This window comes from Pseudophryne corroboree, chromosome 1, assembly GCF_028390025.1.
Source record: "Pseudophryne corroboree isolate aPseCor3 chromosome 1, aPseCor3.hap2, whole genome shotgun sequence".
Taxonomy (NCBI): domain Eukaryota; kingdom Metazoa; phylum Chordata; class Amphibia; order Anura; family Myobatrachidae; genus Pseudophryne; species Pseudophryne corroboree.
The window spans coordinates 421,659,568-421,684,209 of record NC_086444.1 but is presented as its reverse complement, the minus strand read 5'-3'; the positions used below and the strand labels follow the sequence as shown (position 1 = coordinate 421,684,209).

General features: G+C 44.8%; 1 protein-coding gene across 2 annotated transcripts in view; it reads right to left on the bottom strand.

Annotated features, from left to right (window-relative positions):
- The window catches only part of SEC14L2 (SEC14 like lipid binding 2), a 156,469-nt gene that overhangs the window by 51,019 nt on the left and 80,808 nt on the right, over positions 1 to 24,642 (bottom strand). For both annotated transcript variants that reach the window (XM_063913384.1, XM_063913385.1), the window contains exons 2-4: positions 21,465 to 21,546; positions 13,484 to 13,527; positions 3,254 to 3,316 (exon numbers count right to left, since the gene is read on the bottom strand). In XM_063913384.1, coding sequence (XP_063769454.1) covers positions 3,254 to 3,316; positions 13,484 to 13,527; positions 21,465 to 21,546 — 189 coding nt within the window. The remainder of the gene's footprint in view (positions 1 to 3,253; positions 3,317 to 13,483; positions 13,528 to 21,464; positions 21,547 to 24,642) is intronic.

Below are 24,642 nucleotides of genomic sequence, written 5' to 3'. Positions count from 1 at the left end.
ATGTCCAGGGACACCATGAAGTCCCCTTCTTCCAGATTCGCTATCACTGCTCTGAGTGACTCCATCTTGAACTTGAATTTCTGTATGTACAGGTTCAAGGATTTCAGATTTAGAATAGGTCTTACCGAACCGTCCGGCTTCGGTACCACAAATAGTGTGGAATAATACCCCTTTCCCTGTTGTAGGAGGGGTACCTTGACTATCACCTGCTGAGAATACAGCTTGTGAATGGCTTCCAATACCGTCGTCCTTTCTGAGGGAGACGTTGGTAAAGCAGACTTTAGGAACCGGCGAGGGGGAGACCTTTCGAACTCCAACATGTAACCCTGAGATACTATCTGCAGGATCCACGGGTCCACCTGTGAGCGAGCCCACTGATTGCTGAAAATCTTTAGTCGACCCCCCACCGCTCCTGAGTCCGCTTGTAAAGCCCCAGCGTCATGCTGATGGCTTTGTAGAACCCGGGGCGGGCTTCTGGTCCTGGGCAGGGGCTGCTTGCTGCCCTCTCTTACCCTTTCCTCTGCCTCGCGGCAGATAAGACTGTCCTTTTGCTCGCTTGTTTTTATAGGAGCGAAAGGACTGCGGCTGAAAAGACGGTGTCTTTTTCTGTTGGGAGGGGGTCTGAGGTAAAAAAGTGGATTTGCCGGCAGTTGCCGTGGCCACCAGATCCGATAGACCGACCCCAAATAATTCCTCTCCTTTATATGGCAATACTTCCATATGCCTTTTGGAATCCGCATCACCTGACCACTGTCGCGTCCATAAACTTCTTCTGGCAGATATGGACATCGCACTTACTCTTGATGCTAGAGTACAAATATCCCTCTGAGCATCTCGCATATAAAGAAACGCATCCTTTAATTGCTCTAGAGTCAATAAAATACTGTCCCTATCCAGGGTATCAATATTTTCAGTCAGGGAATCCAACCACACTACCCCAGCACTGCACATCCAGGCTGAGGCTATTGCCGGTCGCAGTATAACACCAGTATGAGTGTATATACTTTTCAGGGTAGTTTCCAGCCTCCTATCCGCTGGATCCTTGAGGGCGGCCGTATCAGGAGACGGCAACGCCACTTGCTTTGATAAACGTGTGAGCGCCTTATCCACCCTAGGGGGTGTTTCCCAGCGCGTCCTAACCTCTGGTGGGAAAGGGTATAATGCCAATAACTTCTTAGAAATTAGCAGTTTTCTATCTGGGTTAACCCACGCTTCATCACACACGTCATTCAATTCCTCTGATTCTGGAAAAGCTACAGGTAGTTTTTTCACCCCCCACATAATACCCCTTTTTGAGGTACCAGCAGTATCAGAGATCTGCAAAGCCTCCTTCATTGCCGTGATCATATAACGTGTGGCCCTGTTGGAAAATACGTTTGTTTCTTCACCGTCGACACTAGATTCATCTGTGTCGGTACCCCTGTCGACTGACTGAGGTAAGGGACGTTTTACAGCCCCTGACGGTGTCTGAGACGCCTGAGCCGGTACTGACTGGTTTTCCGGCCGTCTCATTTCGTCTACTGACTTTTGTAATGTACTAACATTATCACGTAATTCCATAACTAAAGCCATCCATTCCGGTGTCGACTCCCTAGGGGGTGACATCACCATTACCGGCAATTGCTCTGCCTCCACACCAACATCGTCCTCATACATGTCGACACACACGTACCGACACACAGCAGCCACACAGGGAATGCTCTAATCGAAGACAGGACCCCCTTAGCCCTTTGGGGAGACAGAGGGAGAGTTTGCCAGCACACACCAAAAGCGCTATAAATGTATATAAACAACCCTAAAAGGTGTTGTTTTTGTTATAAGCGCTTTTAATATATAAATATCGCCAATTTATGCCCCCCTTCTCTTTGTTACCCTGTTTCTGTAGTGCAGTGCAGGGGAGAGTCCTGGGAGCCTTCCTCACAGCGGAGCTGAGCAGGAAAATGGCGCTGAGTGCTGAGGAGAATAAGCTCCGCCCCCTTTTCGGCGGGCTTTTCTCCCGGGTTTTGAGAAATCTGGCCTGGGTTAAATACATACATATAGCCTTAATGGCTATATGTGATGTATTCTTTGCCACTAAAGGTATTTAATATTGCTGCCCAGGGCGCCCCCAGCAGCGCCCTGCACCCTCCGTGACTGGTCAGTGAGAAGTGTGTAGCAACAATGGCGCACAGCTGCCGTGCTGTGCGCTACCTTCATGAAGACTGAAGAGTCTTCTGCCGCCTGTTTCCGGACCTCCGATCTTCAGCATCTGTAAGGGGGGTCGGCGGCGCGGCTCCGGGACGAACCCCAGGATGACCTGTGTTCCGACTCCCTCTGAAGCTATGTCCAGTAGCCTAAGACTCCAATCCATCCTGCACGCAGGTGAGTTGAAAATCTCTCCCCTAAGTCCCTCGATGCAGTGAGCCTGTTGCCAGCAGGACTCACTGAGATTTAAAACCTAAAAAAACTTTTTCTAAGCAGCTCTTTAGGAGAGCCACCTAGATTGCACCCTGCTCGGACGGGCACAAAAACCTAACTGAGGCTTGGAGGAGGGTCATAGGGGGAGGAGCCAGTACACACCATGTGATCCTAAAAGCTTTCTTTAGATGTGCCCTGTCTCCTGCGGAGCCGCTATTCCCCATGGTCCTGACGGAGTCCCCAGCATCCACTAGGACGTTAGAGAAATAAGAAATTCTGCCTTCACCTCCTCCTATAATGTTCATGTTTTCTTTTTCTAGGCCTACTGATAATGCACTGATGGAGTGTTGGACAGAAACTGTCCCCTGCTTATCCCTCTCCTCCAGGTACCATGGTGGTGTATTGTTGGTTTGTAGAGCCATTTTTCCATGCAGCTCTCCTGCCTGTCTAATAGTGTACTGTGTGATATTAAATGGCACATTATAATGAAAGCTATGCCATCATATAGAACCCATTTTTTATTCTGTATACTACAGGCAGGAGAACATGATGTGATGATCATAAAGAGATGTTGGGTTGCATCAATTTCTTATATAAATTGTAGAATTCCATATAAATCAAGAAGACTGCACAAAAATACAGTTTTATTTTAAATAGGTTCATTTTCAGCTCTGTGTGCAGAGCATGATATCATCAGACCCAACAGAAAACCTGAATGCCAGACCTCAAATAAGTAACAGTGCACTTATTACGCCCCAGCCAAAGCTGAATTTGTTCAGGTGAGTTATCCCCTAAGATTTAGTAGTAGCCACAGCAAGAGAGTGGGGAGTAAGGAGATACTCAGTGTTACACTCACCTCTGGGGGCTGCCATTTCTCCAGCACATTATCAGCATCCATGTGCTTCCGAACCTCCATATGCTGAGGGACAGGAAAAAAGACAGTAAATGAACGAGCTTGAAAAGCCAGTATCTGACATTTATAGAAATATACCTAAAAAAAGCTGTGTGTTATTGAGCTGAAAAGCATAGCTAACATAAACTGAAAGGGTTCATACTTATGTAAAAATAAGAATTTACTTACCGATAATTCTATTTCTCATAGTCCGTAGTGGATGCTGGGAACTCCGTAAGGACCATGGGGAATAGCGGCTCCGCAGGAGACTGGGCACAAATAGAAAGCTTTAGTACTACCTGGTGTGCACTGGCTCCTCCCCCTATGACCCTCCTCCAAGCCTCAGTTAGGATACTGTGCCCGGACGAGCGTACACAATAAGGAAGGATTTTGAATCCCGGGTAAGACTCATACCAGCCACACCAATCACACCGTATAACTTGTGATCTGAACCCAGTTAACAGTATGATAAACAGAGGAGCCTCTAGAAAAGATGGCTCACTACAACAATAACCCGATTTAGTTAACAATAACTATGTACAAGTATTGCAGACAATCCGCACTTGGGATGGGCGCCCAGCATCCACTACGGACTATGAGAAATAGAATTATCGGTAAGTAAATTCTTATTTTCTCTGACGTCCTAGTGGATGCTGGGAACTCCGTAAGGACCATGGGGATTATACCAAAGCTCCCAAACGGGCAGGAGAGTGCGGATGACTCTGCAGCACCGAATGAGAGAACTCCAGGTCCTCCTCAGCCAGGGTATCAAATTTGTAGAATTTAGCAAACGTGTTTGCCCCTGACCAAGTAGCTGCTCGGCAAAGTTGTAAAGCCGAGACCCCTCGGGCGGCCGCCCAAGATGAGCCCACTTTCCGTGTGGAATGGGCTTTTACAGATTTTGGCTGTGGCAGGCCTGCCACAGAATGTGCAAGCTGAATTGTACTACAAATCCAACGAGCAATAGTCTGCTTAGAAGCAGGAGCACCCAGCTTGTTGGGTGCATACAGAATAAACAGCGAGTCAGATTTTCTGACTCCAGCCGTCCTGGAAACGTATATTTTCAGGGCCCTGACTACGTCCAGCAACTTGGAGTCCTGCAAGTCCCTAGTAGCCACAGGTACCACAATAGGCTGGTTCAGGTGAAACGCTGAAGCCACCTTAGGGAGAAATTGAGGACGAGTCCTCAATTCTGCCCTATCCGTATGAAAAATTAGGTAAGGGCTTTTATAGGATAAAGCCGCCAATTCTGACACGCGCCTGGCTGAAGCCAGGGCCAATAGCATTACCACTTTCCATGTGAGATATTTTAAGTCCACAGTGGTGAGTGGTTCAAACCAATGTGATTTTAGGAACCCCAAAACCACATTGAGATCCCAAGGTGCCACTAGAGGCACAAAAGGAGGCTGTATATGCAGCACCCCTTTGACAAACGTCTGAACTTCAGGAACTGAAGCCAGTTCTTTTTGGAAGAAGATCGACAGGGCCGAAATTTGAACCTTAATGGACCCTAATTTTAGGCCCATAGACAGTCCTGTTTGCAGGAAATGCAGGAAACGACCCAGTTGAAATTCCTCTGTAGGGGCCTTCCTGGCCTCGCACCACGCAACATATTTACGCCAAATACGGTGATAATGCTGCACGGTTACATCCTTCCTGGCTTTGATCAGGGTAGGGATGACTTCATCCGGAATGCCTTTTTCCTTCAGGATCCGGCGTTCAACCGCCATGCCGTCAAACGCAGCCGCGGTAAGTCTTGGAACAGACAGGGTCCCTGCTGGAGCAGGTCCCTTCGTAGAGGTAGAGGCCACGGGTCCTCCGTGAGCATCTCTTGAAGTTCCGGGTACCAAGTCCTTCTTGGCCAATCCGGAGCCACGAGTATAGTCCTTACTCCTCTCCTTCTTATGATTCTCAGTACCTTGGGTATGAGAGGCAGAGGAGGGAACACATACACTGACTGGTACACCCACGGTGTTACCAGAGCGTCCACAGCTATTGCCTGAGGGTCCCGTGACCTGGCGCAATACCTGTCTAGTTTTTTGTTGAGGCGTGACGCCATCATGTCCACCTTTGGTTTTTCCCAACGGTTCACAATCATGTGGAAAACTTCTGGGTGAAGTCCCCACTCTCCCGGGTGGAGGTCGTGCCTGCTGAGGAAGTCTGCTTCCCAGTTGTCCACTCCCGGAATGAACACTGCTGACAGTGCTATCACATGATTTTCCGCCCAGCGAAGAATCCTTGCAACTTCTGTCATTGCCCTCCTGCTTCTTGTGCCGCCCTGTCTGTTTACGTGGGCGACTGCCGTGATGTTGTCCGACTGGATCAGCACCGGCTGACCTTGAAGCAGAGGTCTTGCTAGGCTTAGAGCATTGTAGATAGCCCTTAGCTCCAGGATATTTATGTAAAGTGATGTCTCCAGGCTTGACCACAAGCCCTGGAAATTTCTTCCCTGTGTGACTGCTCCCCAGCCTCTCAGGCTGGCATCCGTGGTCACCAGGACCCAGTCCTGAATGCCGAATCTGCGGCCCTCTAGAAGATGAGCACTCTGCAACCACCACAGAAGAGACACCCTTGTCCTTGGGGACAGGGTTATCCGCTGATGCATCTGAAGATGCGATCCGGACCATTTGTCCAGCAGATCCCACTGGAACGTTCTTGCGTGGAATCTGCCGAATGGAATCGCTTCGTAGGAAGCTACCATCTTTCCCAGGACTCTTGTGCATTGATGCACTGAGACTTGCCCTGGTTTCAGGAGGTTTCTGACTAGGTCGGATAACTCCCTGGCTTTTTCTTCCGGAAGGAACACCTTTTTCTGGACTGTGTCCAGAATCATCCCTAGGAACAGAAGACATGTTGTCGGAATCAGCTGCGATTTTGGGATATTTAGAATCCAGCCGTGCTGCCGTAGCACTACTTGAGATAGGGCTACTCCGACTACTAACTGTTCTCTGGATCTTGCTCTTATCATGAGATCGTCCAAGTAAGGGATAATTAAAACGCCTTTTCTTCGAAGAAGAATCATCATTTCGCCCATTACCTTGGTAAAGACCCGAGGTGCCGTGGATAATCCAAACGGCAGCGTCTGAAACTGATAGTGACAGTTTTCTACCACAAACCTGAGGTACCCTTGATGAGAAGGGTAAATGGGGACATGGAGGTAGGCATCTTTGATGTCCAGAGACACCATATAGTCCCCCTCTTCCAGGTTCGCGATCACTGCCCTGACTCCATCTTGAATTTGAACCTCTGTATGTAAGTGTTCAAAGACTTCAGATTTAAAATTGGTCTCACCGAGCCGTCCGGCTTCGGTACCACAAACAGCGTGGAATAATACCCCTTCCCTTGTTGCAGGAGGGGTACCTTGATTATCACCTGCTGGGAATACAGCTTGTGAACTGCCTCCAATACTGCCTCCCTGTCGGAGGGAGACGTTGGTAAAGCAGACTTCAGGAACCGGCGAGGGGGAAACGTCTCGAACTCCAATTTGTACCCCTGAGATACTACTTGCAGGATCCAGGGGTCCACTTGCGAGTGAGCCCACTGCGCACTGAAATTCTTGAGACGGGCCCCCACCGTGCCTGAGTCCGCTTGTAAGGCCCCAGCGTCATGCTGAGGACTTGGCAGAAGCGGAGGAGGGCTTTTGTTCCTGGGAAGTGGCTGTCTGTTGCAGTCTTTTTCCCCTTCCTCTGCCCCGGGGCAGAAAAGAGGAACCTTTTGCCCGCTTGCCCTTATGGGGACGAAAGGACTGAGCCGGATAAGACGGCGTCTTTTTATGTTGAGAGGCTACCTGGGGTAAAAATGTGGATTTCCCAGCAGTTGCCGTGGCCACCAGGTCCAATAGACCGACCCCAAATAACTCCTCCCCTTTATAAGGCAATATTTCCATATGCCATTTAGAGTCCGCATCACCTGACCACTGTCGCGTCCATAATCCTCTTCTGGCAGAAATGGACAGCGCACTCACTCTTGAAGCCAGAGTGGAAATATCCCTCTGTGCATCTCGCATATATAGAAATGCATCTTTTAAATGCTCTATAGTCAACAATATACTGTCCCTATCCAGGGTATCAATATTTTCAGTCAGGGAATCCGACCAAGCTACCCCAGCGCTGCACATCCAGGCTGAGGCGATTGCTGGTCGCAGTATAACACCAGTATGTGTGTATATACTTTTTAGGATATTTTCCAGTTTTCTGTCACCTGGTTCCTTGAGGGCGGCCGTATCCGGAGACGGTAACGCCACTTGTTTTGATAAGCGTGTGAGCGCTTTATCCACTCTAGGGGGTGTTTCCCAACGCGCCCTAACCTCTGGCGGGAAAGGGTATAATGCCAATAATTTTTTAGAAATTATCAGTTTTCTATCGGGGGAAACCCACGCTTCATCACACACCTCATTTAATTCGTCTGATTCAGGAAAAACTACAGGTAGTTTTTTCACACCCCACATAATACCCTTTTTAGTGGTACTTGCAGTATCAGAAATGTTTAACACCTCTCTCATTGCCGTGATCATGTAACGTGTGGCCCTACTGGAAGTCACGTTTGTCTCCTCACCGTCGACACTGGAGTCAGTATCCGTGTCGACGTCAGTATCCACCACCTGAGGTAACGGCCTTTTTAGAGCCCCTGATGGTTTCTGAGACGCCTGGACAGGGACTAGCTGATTAGTCGGCTGTCTCATGTCATCAACCGTCTTTTGTAAGGAGCTGACACTGTCACGTAAATCCTTCCATAAAGCCATCCACTCAGGTGTCGACTCCTTAGGGGGTGACATCTCTATTATAGGCAATTGCCCCGCCTCCACATCATTTTCCTCCTCATACATGTCGACACAAACGTACCGACACACAGCACACGCACAGGGAATGCTCTGATAGAGGACAGGACCCCACTAGCCCTTTGGGGAGACAGAGGGAGAGTATGCCAGCACACACCAGAGCGCTATATATAGATATAGGGACAACCTTATATAAGTGTTTCTCCCTTATAGCTGCTGTATTGTTAATATCCCGCCAATTAGTGCCCCCCTCTCTTTTTTACCCTGTTTCTGTAGTGCAGGACTGCAGGGGAGAGTCAGGGAGACGTCCTTCCAGCGGAGCTGTGAGGGAAAATGGCGCCTGTGTGCTGAGGAGATAGGCTCCGCCCCCTTCTCGGCGGCCTTTCTCCCGCTTTTTGTGAAAATCTGGCAGGGGTTAAAATTCATCCATATAGCCCAGGAGCTATATGTGATGTATTTTTAGCCAGCCAAGGTGTTTCTATTGCTGCTCAGGGCGCCCCCCCCCCAGCGCCCTGCACCCTCAGTGACCGGAGTGTGAAGTGTGCTGAGAAGCAATGGCGCACAGCTGCAGTGCTGTGCACTACCTTGTGGAAGACAGGATGTCTTCTGCCGCCGATTTGACTGACTCTTCTTGCTTCTGGCTCTGTAAGGGGGCCGGCGGCGCGGCTCTGGGACCCATCCATGGCTGGGCCTGTGATCGGTCCCTCTGGAGCTAATGGTGTCCAGTAGCCAAGAAGCCCAATCCACTCTGCACGCAGGTGAGTTCGCTTCTTCTCCCCTTAGTCCCTCGATGCAGTGAGCCTGTTGCCAGCAGGTCTCACTGAAAATAAAAAACCTAAACTAAAACTTTCACTAAGAAGCTCAGGAGAGCCCCTAGTGTGCACCCTTCTCGTTCGGGCACAAAAATCTAACTGAGGCTTGGAGGAGGGTCATAGGGGGAGGAGCCAGTGCACACCAGGTAGTACTAAAGCTTTCTATTTGTGCCCAGTCTCCTGCGGAGCCGCTATTCCCCATGGTCCTTACGGAGTTCCCAGCATCCACTAGGACGTCAGAGAAAATGTCTATGCTCAGCAGCAGGATGCCATGTTAGGGGTGAAGTGCCTCTCGAACTAAGGCTTTCTGTGCATATATACATGTTGGGGTGAGGCCTACAAACCTGTCCTAGTGGTCTCACTGTTTCAAGGCGCTGTGTCCGGTATGCAGCTCCATATCTCCGCTTGCCTTCCATGATGGGCACACCCAGCAGAATTGAACCTGTATTTTACTTTATTAGGACTTTCCTTCTGCATAGTAAGCTTCTGCCCAATGACGCTAGATGTAGGGGGCCTGAACATGGGAGGTCTGTGTACTATATACAGTAGGCACCACTGTATCAGTCTGCAGGAACTTCTCATTCAAAGCGGTTTCTAAATCTCCTACTTGGCCATTCCATAAAAAGGAGTAAAAATGGCCCATACGTGACATTGTAAAAAAACATCTGTAGCTGTGTATCTGTTTAGTTTCAACATAGGTTGATAAGATAAATTTTATCTTTCTCATAGGTTTTCATAAAAAAACGTTCTTGCTCAATTCAATGAATAGCAGTTACATAGTTGTGAGCTGAATGACAAGATGGCAGATGCGTGTGATCCGCATACACCATCCGAATGTTCTAATATGCAATATTCAGCATACACCATCCGAATGTCCTAATATGCAATATTCAGCATACACCATCCGAATGTCCTAATATGCAATATTCAGCACACACCATCCGAATGTCCTAATGTGCAATATTCAGCATACACCATCCGAATGTTCTAATGTGCAATATTCAGCACACACCATCCGAATGTCCTAATATGCAATATTCAGCATACACCATCCGAATGTCCTAGTGTGCAATATTCCACATACACCATCCGAATGTCCTAATGTGCAATATTCCACTTACACCATCCGAATGTCCTAGTATGCAATATTCCGCATACACCATCCGAATGTCCTAATGTGCAATATTCCGCATACACCATCCGAATGTCCTAATGTGCAATATTCCGCATACACCATCCGAATGTCCTAATGTGCAATATTCCGCATACACCATCCGAATGTTCTAATGTGCAATATTCAGCATACACCATCCGAATGTCCTAATGTGCAATATTCCGCATACACCATCCGAATGTCCTAATATGCAATATTCAGCACACACCATCCGAATGTCCTAATGTGCAATATTCCACATACACAATCCGAATGTCCTAATGTGCAATATTCCGCATACACCATCCGAATGTTCTAATGTGCAATATTCCGCATACACCATCCGAATGTTCTAATGTGCAATATTCAGCATACACCATCCGAATGTCCTAATGTGCAATATTCCGCATACACCATCCGAATGTCCTAATATGCAATATTCAGCACACACCATCCGAATGTCCTAATGTGCAATATTCCACATACACAATCCGAATGTCCTAGTGTGCAATATTCCGCATACACCATCCGAATGTCCTAATATGCAATATTCCACATACACTATCCGAATGTCCTAATGTGCAATATTCCGCATACACCATCCTAATGTCCTAATGTGCAATATTCCGCATACACCATCCGAATGTCCTAATATGCAATATTCAGCACACACCATCCGAATGTCCTAATGTGCAATATTCCGCATACACCATCCGAATGTCCTAATGTGCAATATTCCGCATACACCATCCGAATTACCTAGCATGTAACGAATTACCTAGCATGCAATATTCCGCATACACCATCCGAATGTCCTAATGTGCAATATTCCACATACACCATCCGAATGTCCTAATATGCAATATTCCGCATACACCATCCGAATGATCTAGTGTGCAATATTCCGCATACACCATCCGAATGACCTAGTGTGCAATATTCTGCATACACCATCCAAATGACCTAATGTGCAATATTCCGCATACACCATCCGCATGACCTAGCATGCAATATTACGCATACACCATCCGAATGTTCTAATGTGCAATATTCCACATACACCATCCGAATGTCCTAATGTGCAATATTCCGCATACACCATCCGAATGTTCTAATAAGCAATATTTCCGCATACACCATCCGAATGTACTAATGTGCAATATTCCACATACACCATCCGAATGTCCTAATATGCAATATTCCGCATACACCATCCGAATGACCTAGCATGCAATATTCCACATACACCATCCAAATGTCCTAATGTGCAATATTCCGCATACACCATCCGAATGACCTAGTATGCAATATTCTGCATAAACCATCCAAATGACCTAGTATGCAATATTCCGCATACACCATCCGAATGACCTAGCACGCAATATTCGGCATAAACCATCCGAATGACCTAGCAAGCAATATTCCGCATACACCATCCGAATGTCCTATTGTGCAATATTCCGCATACACCATCCGAATGACCTAGTATGCAATATTCCGCATACATCATCCGAATGACCTAGTATGCAATATTCCGCATACATCATCCGAATGACCTAGCAAGCAATATTCCGCATACACCATCCGAATGTCCTAATGTGCAATATTCCGCATACACCATCCGAATGTCCTAATGTGCAATATTCCGCATACACCATCCGAATTACCTAGCATGCAACGAATTACCTAGCATGCAATATTCCGCATACACCATCCGAATGTCCTAATGTGCAATATTCCACATACACCATCCGAATGTCCTAATATGCAATATTCCGCATACACCATCCGAATGATCTAGTGTGCAATATTCCGCATACACCATCCGAATGACCTAGTGTGCAATATTCTGCATACACCATCCAAATGACCTAATGTGCAATATTCCGCATACACCATCCGCATGACCTAGCATGCAATATTACGCATACACCATCCGAATGTTCTAATGTGCAATATTCCACATACACCATCCGAATGTCCTAATGTGCAATATTCCGCATACACCATCCGAATGTTCTAATAAGCAATATTTCCGCATACACCATCCGAATGTACTAATGTGCAATATTCCACATACACCATCCGAATGTCCTAATATGCAATATTCCGCATACACCATCCGAATGACCTAGCATGCAATATTCCACATACACCATCCAAATGTCCTAATGTGCAATATTCCGCATACACCATCCGAATGACCTAGTATGCAATATTCTGCATAAACCATCCAAATGACCTAGTATGCAATACTCCGCATACACCATCCGAATGACCTAGCATGCAATATTCGGCATAAACCATCCGAATGACCTAGCAAGCAATATTCCGCATACACCATCCGAATGTCCTAATGTGCAATATTCCGCATACACCATCCGAATGACCTAGTATGCAATATTCCGCATACATCATCCGAATGACCTAGTATGCAATATTCCGCATACATCATCCGAATGACCTAGCAAGCAATATTCCGCATACACCATCCGAATGTCCTAATGTGCAATATTCCGCATACACCATCCGAATGACCTAGTATGCAATATTCCGCATACATCATCCGAATGACCTAGTATGCAATATTCTGCATACACCATCCGAATGTCCTAATGTGCAATATTCTGCATACACCATCCGAATGACCTAATATACAATATTCCTCATACACCATTTGAATGACCTAATATGCAATATTCCGCATACACCATTCGAATGACCTAATATGCAATATTCCGCATACACCATTCGAATGACCTAGTATGCAATATTCCGCATATATCATCCGAATGTCCTGATGTGCAATATTATGATCCTGCCTGTCCACTTATTGCCCAAGTGCAGTGATTTGGTATGAATTAATCAATTGATGTCAAAGGTATTTTTTTTTTTACTATCAATTAATGTTGATTTTTGATGCAACTGGAAAATTACTAGTATGAAACAGGTGAAATTGGTAAAAGGTACAGTATGTAACCATAAGAGAGATCACTTAGGGAACTCACTGCTCATAGACTGTAAGCCTGCGGGCAGGGCCCTTTGTCTGTCTGCTGTTACCCAGTCTTGTTTTATTACTGTTTTGTTCCCAATTGTAGAGCACAACAGAATATGCTGCTGTAAGTAAATGTAAATAAATACTAAATATAGAAGAATACTGTCTGTGTTCTTTATGTTGTGATCAGTGCACTTGTTTGTGAGCTGGACACTATTCCAAAAAGTATGGCACAAGTGAACTTGTGAACTACAAAAACCAGCCACATATGACCATGCTGGACATCCTTAGTGCACAGTAGTTACTGTTTGGTGGGTATTGCATTGTGATAAGTAAAATGTGTTCATACACAACATTCTTAAAACACCAATGTAAAATTTGCATCAAATAGCTCAGTTTTATAATGGGGTTAAGGTCACACAAGTTATTACTTTTCCAGTAGGTATAAAGTCCTCACCTTTCGGAGCATACTTTCTGATTTTTGCAGGTTAAAGCATCGGGCTGGGAGGTGGGACAAAGAGAAAAAGAGATTACACAGAGATTATAGGGATATTACATTACAGACACATAATCCATAATCCTTAACCCTCCTACTACCATCAGGTCCTGCAACACAAAGTAAGATAAAAAAAACATGGTTGGAACCTCTGACAGCAAAACATATAATCAGAAAATAAGCAGACAAGCAATCATTAATGGAAAAAAATGAATAGTGAAACAATTATCACCAAATTCAGGCCCAACCACCTGTCCCACTCACACTCAGCTATTTCACAACAACATAGAAATCAAATGTAGAAATCCATCTAACCTCATAAATATCACATGACTCCCATCACCCTCCAAGTCACTAAAATGTGCCTTATTGAATGCACGCTCTGTTTGTTACAAATGAATATCCATCCATGACCTCTTCATCTGTCACAATTTCAATCTGCTGGCTACAACAGAAACATGGCTCACACAATCAGACACTGCCTTCCCTGCAGCACTGTCCCACGGTGGTCTCCACTTCACACACACCTCCAGGCCTGGTAATAGTAAAGGTGGTGCGGACACTGCATCCCCTGCAGCACTGTCACACGGTGGTCTCCACTTCACACACAACTCCAGGCCTGGTAATAGTAAAGGTGGTGCGGACACTGCATCCTCTGCAGCACTGTCACACGGTGGTCTCCACTTCACACACACCTCCAGGCCTGATAATAGTAAAGGTGGCGCAGTTGGAATATTACTGTCCCAATTTTTCACATACACAGTTCTACCACAGATTCCATCACTCACATTCACATCGTTTGAAGTCCACTCTATCAGGATTTCACACACTTCTCTCTGCGTGTTGCAGATATTTATCACCCTTCTGGGCAACCCAAACAACAATTTTTAGAAGATTTTTCTGCCTGGCTCCCACACTTCTTATCCTCTGACATCTCCACCATCATCATGGGCGATTTCAATATCGCTCTTGACAGTCCACAATCTGTTCATGCCTCCAAGTGGGATCTGGTCTTTAGGTCGACAGTAAGTAGGTCGACAATGTTTTGGTTGACCACTATTGGTCGACAGTAAGTAGGTCGACAGGGTTTCTAGGTCGACAGGGTCTTTAGGTCGACATGTTCTAGGTCGACAGGTCAAAAGATCAACATGAGTTTAAAATTAAAATAGATTTTTTTAAACCTTTTCATACTTTACGATCCACATGGACTACAATTGAGAACGGTAACCTGTGCCGAGCGCAGTGTTAGCGGAGCGAGGCACCTGGCCCGAAGCTTGCTCGCCATGCAAGGGGACACAATGCACTAATTAGGGTTCTCGGTCACTGTACGGAGAAAACGACACCCAAAAAAATTTCAAAAGCTCATGCCGACCTTTTGATCTGTCAACCTAGCATCCTTGTTGACCTAGCATCCCTGTCGACCTACTTACTGTCGACCTTACATACCACACCCCCTCCCAACTACTCTCTCTAACCTCCTCTCTTGGCCTCACCCAATGGTCTGACTCCTCTACTCATCAGGAGGGCCACTGCCTTAATCTTGCATTCACCAGGCTCTGCTCAGTTTCTGAATTCATTCACACTCCCTCGCTCTGTTCACAACCTGATTGCCTTCTCAATCTCTTTCATTACTCTAAACTCTATGACACTAAAACCAGGCAAGCCTCCTCTAACCCGCAGAAATACTAATATCAATTTTCAACAACTTTCCACCTCTCTGCAACAACTGCTCTCACCAATATTTTCCTCACCTAAAACTGCTGTATCACACCTGCATCAGACTCTAGAGAGTGCCCTGAATAAAGTGGCTCCAGCTACCCATCACATTCCACGTACGCTTAGATGCCAACCGTGGCACTCTAAATTAACAAAACACCTACAAAAACTGTTACGTAAAGTAGAACATCAGTGGCGTAAATCTCGGAATCCAAGTGACTTTCTCACATATAAGACCACCTACCACTACTGTTGTCAGGCCCAGGACACTGCCAAACAAACATTTCCAATCTCTCATCTCTTCTCATGCCACCAACCCCAAGCGACATTTAAATCACTTCTTTACCCTCCCTCACCTCCCCCACTAGCTACTATCCGTGCACAAGAATCTTCTTCCTACTTCAAGGATAAGATTGATAATACCTGAGGTTAAATGGTATGCTCTAACTCAGCCAGTGACCTGCTCAATTCCCTACCTGAACCCTCTGGCACTTTCTCTTCATTTGATCCTACAAGTGAAGATGAAGTAGCAACACTCTTTTCATCCTCCTACTCCACTACCTCTCCTCTTGCTCCTATACCCTCACAAGTCAGTAAAACCTTGTCTCCTGTACTCATCCCGACCTTAACTAAAATCTGTAATCTCTCTCTTTACTGGCATCTTTCCGTCTCTGTTTAAGCATGCAGTGATTACTCCCATTCTGAAAAAAAAAAAACACAATTTTGACCCAAACACTCTAACTACTGTCCCATCTCTCAGCTCCCATGTCTCTCCAAGCTACTTGAGATACTTGCCTACACTCGCCTTACACACTTTCTTAACTCCCACAACTTACTGGACCCACTTTAGTCAGACTTTTCTGCCCAACACTCCACAGAGACGGTACTGACCAAAGTAGTGAACGATATGGTCACTGCTAGATCGAAAGGCGATTACACACTTATTCTTCTAGATCTCTCTGCTGCTTTTGACACTGTTGACCACTCTCTTCTCATACAGACACTAAAATCCCTAGGTCTTCAGGACACAGCCCTTACTTGGTTCTCATCTTACCTATCTAATCGCTCCTACAGTGTTCACTTTTCTGATTCTACCTCCTCTTTTCTACCTATGTCAGTTGGAGTGCCACAAGGCTCAGTCTTAGGTCCTCTGCTTTTCTCCATCTATACCACATCTCTTGGCAAACTAATCAGCTGCTTCGGATTTCAGTATCATTTGTACACTGATGATATTCAAATCTCCCTATCCTCCTTAGATTTATCACCATCTGTATTGGTCCGTGTCACTGGATGCCTGTCTTCCATTTCATCTTGGATGTCATCTCGCCACCTCAAACTCAACATTTCCAAAACAGAATTAATTATTTTCAGCCAGCCAAGAGTAGTTACTGACCTGATATCTCCATAACTGTTGCTGCCTAGATGTCATTCTTGACTCTGAACTGTCCTTTGTTCACCACATTCAATCTGTCTCTAAATCATGTTACATGCATCTAAAAAACATATCCAAAATACGTCCTTATCTTACACAAGATGCTGCAAAAACTCTAATCCATGCACTCATCATCTTCTGCATTGATTATTGCAATACTCTACTGACTGGTCTTCCCATACATAGGCTCTCACCACTACAATCCATTTTGAATGCAGCTGCGATACTAATCTTCCTCGATAGACATTCATCGTCTGCAGATCCGCTCTGTCAGTCCCTCCATTGGTTACCGTATTAAATATAAAATACTTTTACTTACATACAAGGCTATTAACCAAACTGCACCAACATACAGCTCTTCACTCATCTCAAAATATCTCCCTACCAGACCTCTCCGGTCTGCAGAAGATCTGCGTCTTTCATCCACACGTATTACTTGTTCACACTCAAAACTACAGGACTTTATCCGGGCTTCACACACTCTGTGGAATGCCCTCCCATGCACAATAAGACTCACCTCTAGTCTCCAAATCTTTAAATGTTCCCTGAAAACTCACCTCTTCAGACAAGCCAATCAAATTCCAGACCCACCCATCATAACCTTCAATGCTTCCCTATCTAATTACATCCTTTCTGTACAGTACACATAACCTCACATATTTTTTCTTTCTTTACTCTCACACCCTCTTGACCCTTGGCCAACATTGCTGAGTGACCATATCATACAGCCCATTAAGAACCTAGCAATCTAGTTGACCATTATGCAATAGGTAGTATCTATCCTTGTGTATCAATGCCTATTTCCCTATAGATTGTATGCTTGTGAGCAGGGCCTTCCTACCTCTATGTCTGTCTGTTTTATCCCAGTTTTGTTCTATTACTGTTGTTCTGGATTGTAAAGTGCAATGGAATATGCTGCGCTATATAAGAAACTGTTAATTAATAAATAATTAAAGAAATAAAAATAATAATTAGGTCAAATTAATTGTAAACTCCTGTGTAACAATGTCAATATTTATATCCTGTTCTTTCCTTTTCCTATTTTCTGGTTCAGTACAACCAACCTGAAAGTGCCCCGAAAAAATGGCTATACAGTATGTAGCAATACCCAGGGTACCAGCTAGGATGGGGAGGGAGGGTGTAGTGGAACACTTGCACTACCAGATTTTACTAGGTAGTAGTACAGCTCTAAAGGTGTATACACATGGTGAGATTCGGGCTAACACCGATTCTCACTATGTGACAGGGACTAGGTCGGCATCGCAAGCACATAATGAGTGTGCTTGCGATACTGACTATGTGCGATTTTGGCCAAGTGTCAATTTTGACTATCTCTTCTATAGAGATAGTCAAAATTGACTTGCCTGCACAGTCTATCTAGGCTTGCGAGGCCGACTGCGTGGGCCCGCGCATCGAATCGGGATCGCAAGGTGACTTTCACCTTGCGATCTGCACTAACTTTTCTTACGATTTTGACTATATAGTCAAAATCGTATGAAAATATCTCACCGTGTGTACACACCATTAGATTTACACTGTCATATGTCATACTGGACATGCATTTTGCATGTCTTATCCGCTCATGGGTCTGACAGCTGTTGTAATTAAGATGTCTTGTTATGGACAGATCTCTGAATGCTTGAGAACCCACAGTATTTGTGCTGCAACTATGCTTGGCACATGGGAGAGGTAACGTTAGCACCACACAATCATATTAGAAATTTGGCTTTTATGACTGACACAATGACATTAACAAAATCCTCGGACAATTTTCATCTGCAAGAAAGCATGGTTCTTACCAATACGCCAACAGCTTTACATTTGTGACCCAAGATGCCTGTAGTTACCCTAACTAATGCTGAGCATACACTATACAATAATCTGGGTGATTAGCCAACATTGTCAGATCGCCCAGATAATTGCAGTGTATGTGAGCGTCTGACAATACAGTATCGATGCAATATGTTCTAAGTTGAAAGTTGAGCATGGACTTTTCTCCTGTTCCCCTATTCCTTCACATCGGTCTCCCAGGCATTTTATCTGGCCATGTATACCCATCTTAAGCATGTGTTTAACAGTGTAAATAGACAGATGTTTGTGTGCAATATCTGAGTATATGGCAAACACAATTAAAAAAATAGACTACTTAGGGTATAACGGCAACTGGATGATAGGTCAACAGTTAAACGGTCGAAACCATATGATTATCATGCATACAGTATGGTCCGCATGGGGATCAGTACAATATCCCGGCAGTCAGGAGACTGACGCCGGGAGCCCGACAGCCACCACCCAAGAGGGGTAACCAGCCGGCGGTCAGGACTCAGGATTCCGGCGTCGGTATCCTGACAGGCGGTCAATTAACTGCCTCTCCACATGACCTTGGTTTTTCTTTTTAATTTTTCATACTTTATCATCCATGTGAGCTACGACTGGGAATAGTAACCTTTGCCTGAAGCAATGGGACGCAGTTCACTAATTGTGGTTCCATGCGCTGGAAGGGAAAGATTGACACCAACAAAAACAAAAAAACATACAAAACTCATGTCAACCTTTTCATGTGTCGACCATTTCTGTGTTTTTTGACCATGTAGACCTTGTGCATGTCAACCATTTGGGATTTAATTTTGTTTAAAATTGAAATTGTTATTGCACAAGTGACCCCGCAACCCGGATACAATTTTAAGTGAGTGTATAAATGGGTCATCAGGGCCCAGTCCTGTCATACTGCCTTGAGGAAGGGAGAGGTCCTGAAACGCATCGGCATTGTATGACAGGAGTGCTATTGTTGGTGGAAGGCTTACCAGACGGACAGAGTGTGTGGACAGTGGAGACAGGTTCCGGAGCCGGTTACACCTCATTATTACATCTTAAAGGCCCATTCTTCATGGAAATCTGGTAAGCCCCCACCTTTACTATTCCGTATTGAAATGTGATATCAGCAAATATACAAGGCTTTTATCCTACTAGAATCTGGTAAACCTCCATTTATACCATTGATCATAACATTTGCCTCTAATGATTGTATTGGTTACTTTTATTATTATGTATTAAAATCCTTTTTGGAACGTATTACACCATTTGGTATTATTTATTTTTCCCTCACATATGGATCTCAACATTCTGAAGTACTTGTATAGTCTGGCGACAGAAGAATTTTGAGGGAAGTACCAATTGCTTATTGCTATTTGATTAGCGCACCTCATCTGGTCTAATTTACATGTTCACTTGTCTCATTGTGGAATTGGGGACACCTTTCTGACCAGTTGGTTGCGGCTTATCTGTCTTGGCGCCCGGGCACTTTTCTGTCATTTCTGCTACTGCCGACCTTTTGACTGTCAACCTATCATACCATAACCGGGTATAACATCTATTTCCTATTCATGAAATTGTTTATATCAGCAAATGTGAATTGACAATATTCAAGTCCATAACAGCAAAGCAACTGTTATCTTGTGGCAAAAAGGTTTTAAAGCTACTAATAAAGATAACATAAATGATACAAAAGTTACTTTGAAAATCCTACATATTGGCAGAATCTTTAATTTGTAATTAATCATTAATTAGTGTCTTGGCTTTTTATTTTCAACAGACTTAATTTAATTGGCATTAATGTCATATTATTGATATTTCTTTGTAATGTAACCAATCTGATATGTAAAAGTTTTATCACAGCCTGTTACATAATGAAGTACAGACACAGTGGAAAGTCCAATACTGATTGATATCGAAGTGCCAGGCTGCTTATCATGTGCATAAAACATGTCTACATCAAGAATGAAAAATAAGAGCATTAATCAATGTTAAAATCTATTCCATGGCTGCACTCAATGCTCTGAGGGAGGGTAAAGGGTTTTGCTGTTAGATGATTTTCAGCTCTCTATTGCCACTAACATGGATTTCAAGGACCAGGGGTCTATTTACTAAGCCTTGGACGGAGATAAAGTACTAGCTAACCAGCTCCTAACTGTCATTTTTCAAACACAGCCTGCGACATGGCAGTTAGGAGCTGATTGGCTGGTACTTTATCTCTGAAAACAAAAAGGTAATTGGGGCATCCTAAGGGGCGCTTCAAAATGGGATGGAGGCTGCCTTCTATTTCCACTGTTGGGCCTATCCCAAGGTGGTCCAAAACCTTACAAAGACAAATAAAAAAAGAGTGTGGAAAAGCTGGCGCCACCACAGGCGGGAGCAAAGTGATAATTGAGTGGGGTGACAGATGTACTTAGCTGTGCGCAAAGATTTCAAGTCTGGCGTCCAGAGCTTTTCCAATCATCAATTTCAGCGCTGCTGCAGCGCCGTCACCCTCCGGCTCTTCCCGCGCCAGCTGGCCACTGTTATCGGGGTGCACGGCTGGGAGCGGGGCGATCAGTCCACCTCGGCAGTGCTCACACAGAGAGGGAAGAAGAGGGGTGTGAGCGCTGCCAAGGTGGACTGATCACCCCGCTTCCAGCAGTGCACCCCGGTAACAGCGGCCAGCTGGTACGGGAAGAGGTGGAGCGTGACGGCGCTGCACCAGCGCTGAAATTGCATATTGGAAAAGCTCATCTCTGGACGCCAGACTTGAAATCTTTGCGCACAGCTAAGTACATCTGTCACCCCACTCAATTATCACTTTTCTCTCGCCTGTGGTAGCTCCATCTTTTCCACACTCTTTTTTTTTATTTGTCTTTGTATGGTACTTTATCTCTGTCCACTTTATCTCTGTCCAAGGCTTAGTAAATAGAACCCCAGGTGCCTTATCATGTTATTGTACACACTATTGTCCTGGTAACTATTTAACAACATATTCACCTCGGAGCCAGCGCAGTAGAAAGTAATCATCCTGAAGGAATGGGGGGAGCTTGGGTTTCAGGTCTTTAACATTCTCACGGAACTGGGTAAAAGATAAAAAAAAAAATAATAAGTCAGAATTACCAACCAGTAGCATTAAGCATTGCCATGGAAAGATGAATAGTATACCTGATACACAGTCCAGAGAAATTACAGAGTGTCCTTAAATATGAGTGATATCTCGTATTTGGGTATTAGGAACATTGGTTTGTGTGGAATGCCTTGGTGATCTTTAATAGCCTGTTAACTAATATTTAATAACATATAGAAACTGCCTTTAATGTGACACAGAGAGATGGCTTTGAGATGATATCACCAAAGAGGTTCAGCGGATGATAGGACGATTGTTATTCGAAAAATAAGTGTAAACTTTTGATATAACTTTGCACAATGCATCACATCATTGCTTCATTATTATTTTTACAAAGCAGGGTTTACGTGTTTAGCCGCAGAAAGGCAGTCATGTGTTTTTTGTGGGTTTTCTTTACAAGAAGCAAATTTTAAAAAGATCCTCCTCCAAAAAAGCTGTACTTGCTTACACATCATATACCCCTAGACACTATATTTCACACAGTTGTGACAACTGCAGGTGGAACAATTGAGTGTTGTGTTGCTCTTAAACTACATGTTTTCCCAGCTATAAGACAGGTGGTTGGCAGACTGACAAAGAGCAATTTCACACATTCATTAAACACGTTGAAATGCCAGTCGTCTGCTGCCCCTGCTTTTTTTTCCAAGTGGTCCAGTGCAGTGTTTCTCAACATGTGGTATGTGTAAATCTGGGGTAGTTCAGACAGATTCAAGGGGTATTATTCTTTAACTAAATACAGTAGTTAACTGTATAGCAAATAACAAAGGGAAAAAAAGATAGTATATAGTACTCAACAACAGTATATGCCAGGGGTTCCCAAACTGTGTGCTGTGGAATCCCGGGGTGCCTCGGGGTACTTGCAGGGGTGCCCTGGGTTGGTGGTCCAGGACCACTTTCATAATATTAACGGTAAATGTAATAGGCAAAACCAGTGCCCGCAGCTTCCAATCATACCACATGTGGACAAACAGAAGAGAATCCTGTCCCTCACCACACAACTGAATCTAAGGATGACATATTAGTACAACTTCATTTAATTTACTATTGTTTTCTGAAATTTTCCATAGCAAACATTTGTCCTAGGGGTGCCTTGAACAAAATTCTGATACTCTAGGGCGTTTTAAGAAAGATTGGGAACCACTGGTATACGCTTTTACAGACAAACAGACGTGCTGTTGAATATTTTTAGACATAAGATGATACAAGGTAATTGTTTGCAGGGGTCCTTTAGAAATAAAAGGCCAAGATCTTTATTAGATCTATAGCTCTAGGTTTACAGATGTTTTTTTAAGAACTCCCTTTTTAAAGTGATTAAGCACAAATCTACATAATACATTCAACGTTAAGAATGTAAGGTACCAAAGCACTTTTAGATACCTCTGCTTTACCAAAATGACATTTTTACAAGCGTTCTGTGTTACTATTTCTATTAAGTAAAAAATGTAAAAGAAATCTTTCCACAAACAAAAGTAAAATAGCCTCAATGAGGAGAGAACCATTGGGACAGAATAAAACAATGTAATATAGGCCCTCATTCTGAGTTGTTTGCTCGCTAGCTGCTTTTAGCAGCATTGCACACGCTAGGCCGCTGCCCTCTGGGAGTGTATCTTAGAGTGTGTACACACGGTGAGATCTTTTCTTCCGATTCTGACTATATAGTCAGAATCGGAAGAAAAGATAGTGCAGATCTCAAGGTGACAGTCACCTTGCGATCCCGATTCGATGCCGATGCGGTCGGCATCGGCAGAAAAAATAGACTGTGCAGGCAAGTCAATCTTGACTATCTCTATAGAAGAGATTGACACTTAGCCAAAATCGCACAGAACCTGGATCGCAAGCACACTCATTATGTGCTTGCGATACTGGCTAAGTGCCGACCCGGCCCCTGTCGCACAGTGAGAATCGGATAAGTCCGAATCTCACCGTGTGTACACACCCTTAGCTTAGCAGAATAGCAAACGAAAGACTAGCAGAATTGCTACTAAATAATTCCTTGCAGTTTCTCAGTAACTCCAGACCTACTCCTAGATTGCGATCAGCTCTGTCCGGTTAGTTCCTGGTTTGCCGTCACAAACACGCCCTGCGTTCGGACAGCTACTCCCCCGTTTCTCCAGCCACTCCTGCGTTTTTACCTGGCACGCCTGCGTTTTTAAGCACACTCCCGGAAAACGCTCAGTTACCACCCAGAAACGCCCACTTCCTGTCAATCACACTACGATCACTCGAGCGTTGAAAAAACGTCGCTCTAGCCTGTGTAAATCTACTAAGTTTTGTGTTAAATAACTAAGCGCATGCGCGCTGCGTACCATGCGCATGCGCATTTTCTACCTAATCGCTCCGTTGCGAAAAACGGCAATGAGCGAACAACTCGGAATGACCACCCATAGTCACTACAGGTGAACAATATGAATGAAGAGAGAGACAGAGGGTGAGAGAGCGCTCAGCACCCACTGGGATTGGCCTGCAGCGTGTCCACATCAGAAAGCTTCTGTTAAAATACAACCCAGTTACATCTGGTCTAATAGGCACTGCTCTCCGTGACACACCATGTGAGCAGGGCTCTCTTACCCCTCTGTCTGAATGTTATTGCCCAGGCTTGTTGCTTCCTACGTCTGTTTGTGAAGTACTATGCCCCCCCCCCATATCTGTATGTGATGCACTGTGTCCCTCCATGTCTGTATGTGATGCACTGTGCTCCCTATGTCTGTATGTGCTGCAATGTGCCTCCTACATGTCTGTATGTGAAGTACTATGCCCCCCCCCCCATATCTGTATGTGATGCACTGTGTCCCTCCATGTCTGTATGTGATGCACTGTGCTCCCTATGTCTGTATGTGCTGCAATGTGCCTCCTACATGTCTGTATGTGAAGTACTATGCCCCCCCATATCTGTATGTGATACACTGTGTCCCTCCATGTCTGTATGTGATGCACTGTGCTCCCTATGTCTGTATGTGCTGCAATGTGCCTCCTACATGTCTGTATGTGAAGTACTATGCCCCCCCATATCTGTATGTGATGCACTGTGTCCCTCCATGTCTGTATGTG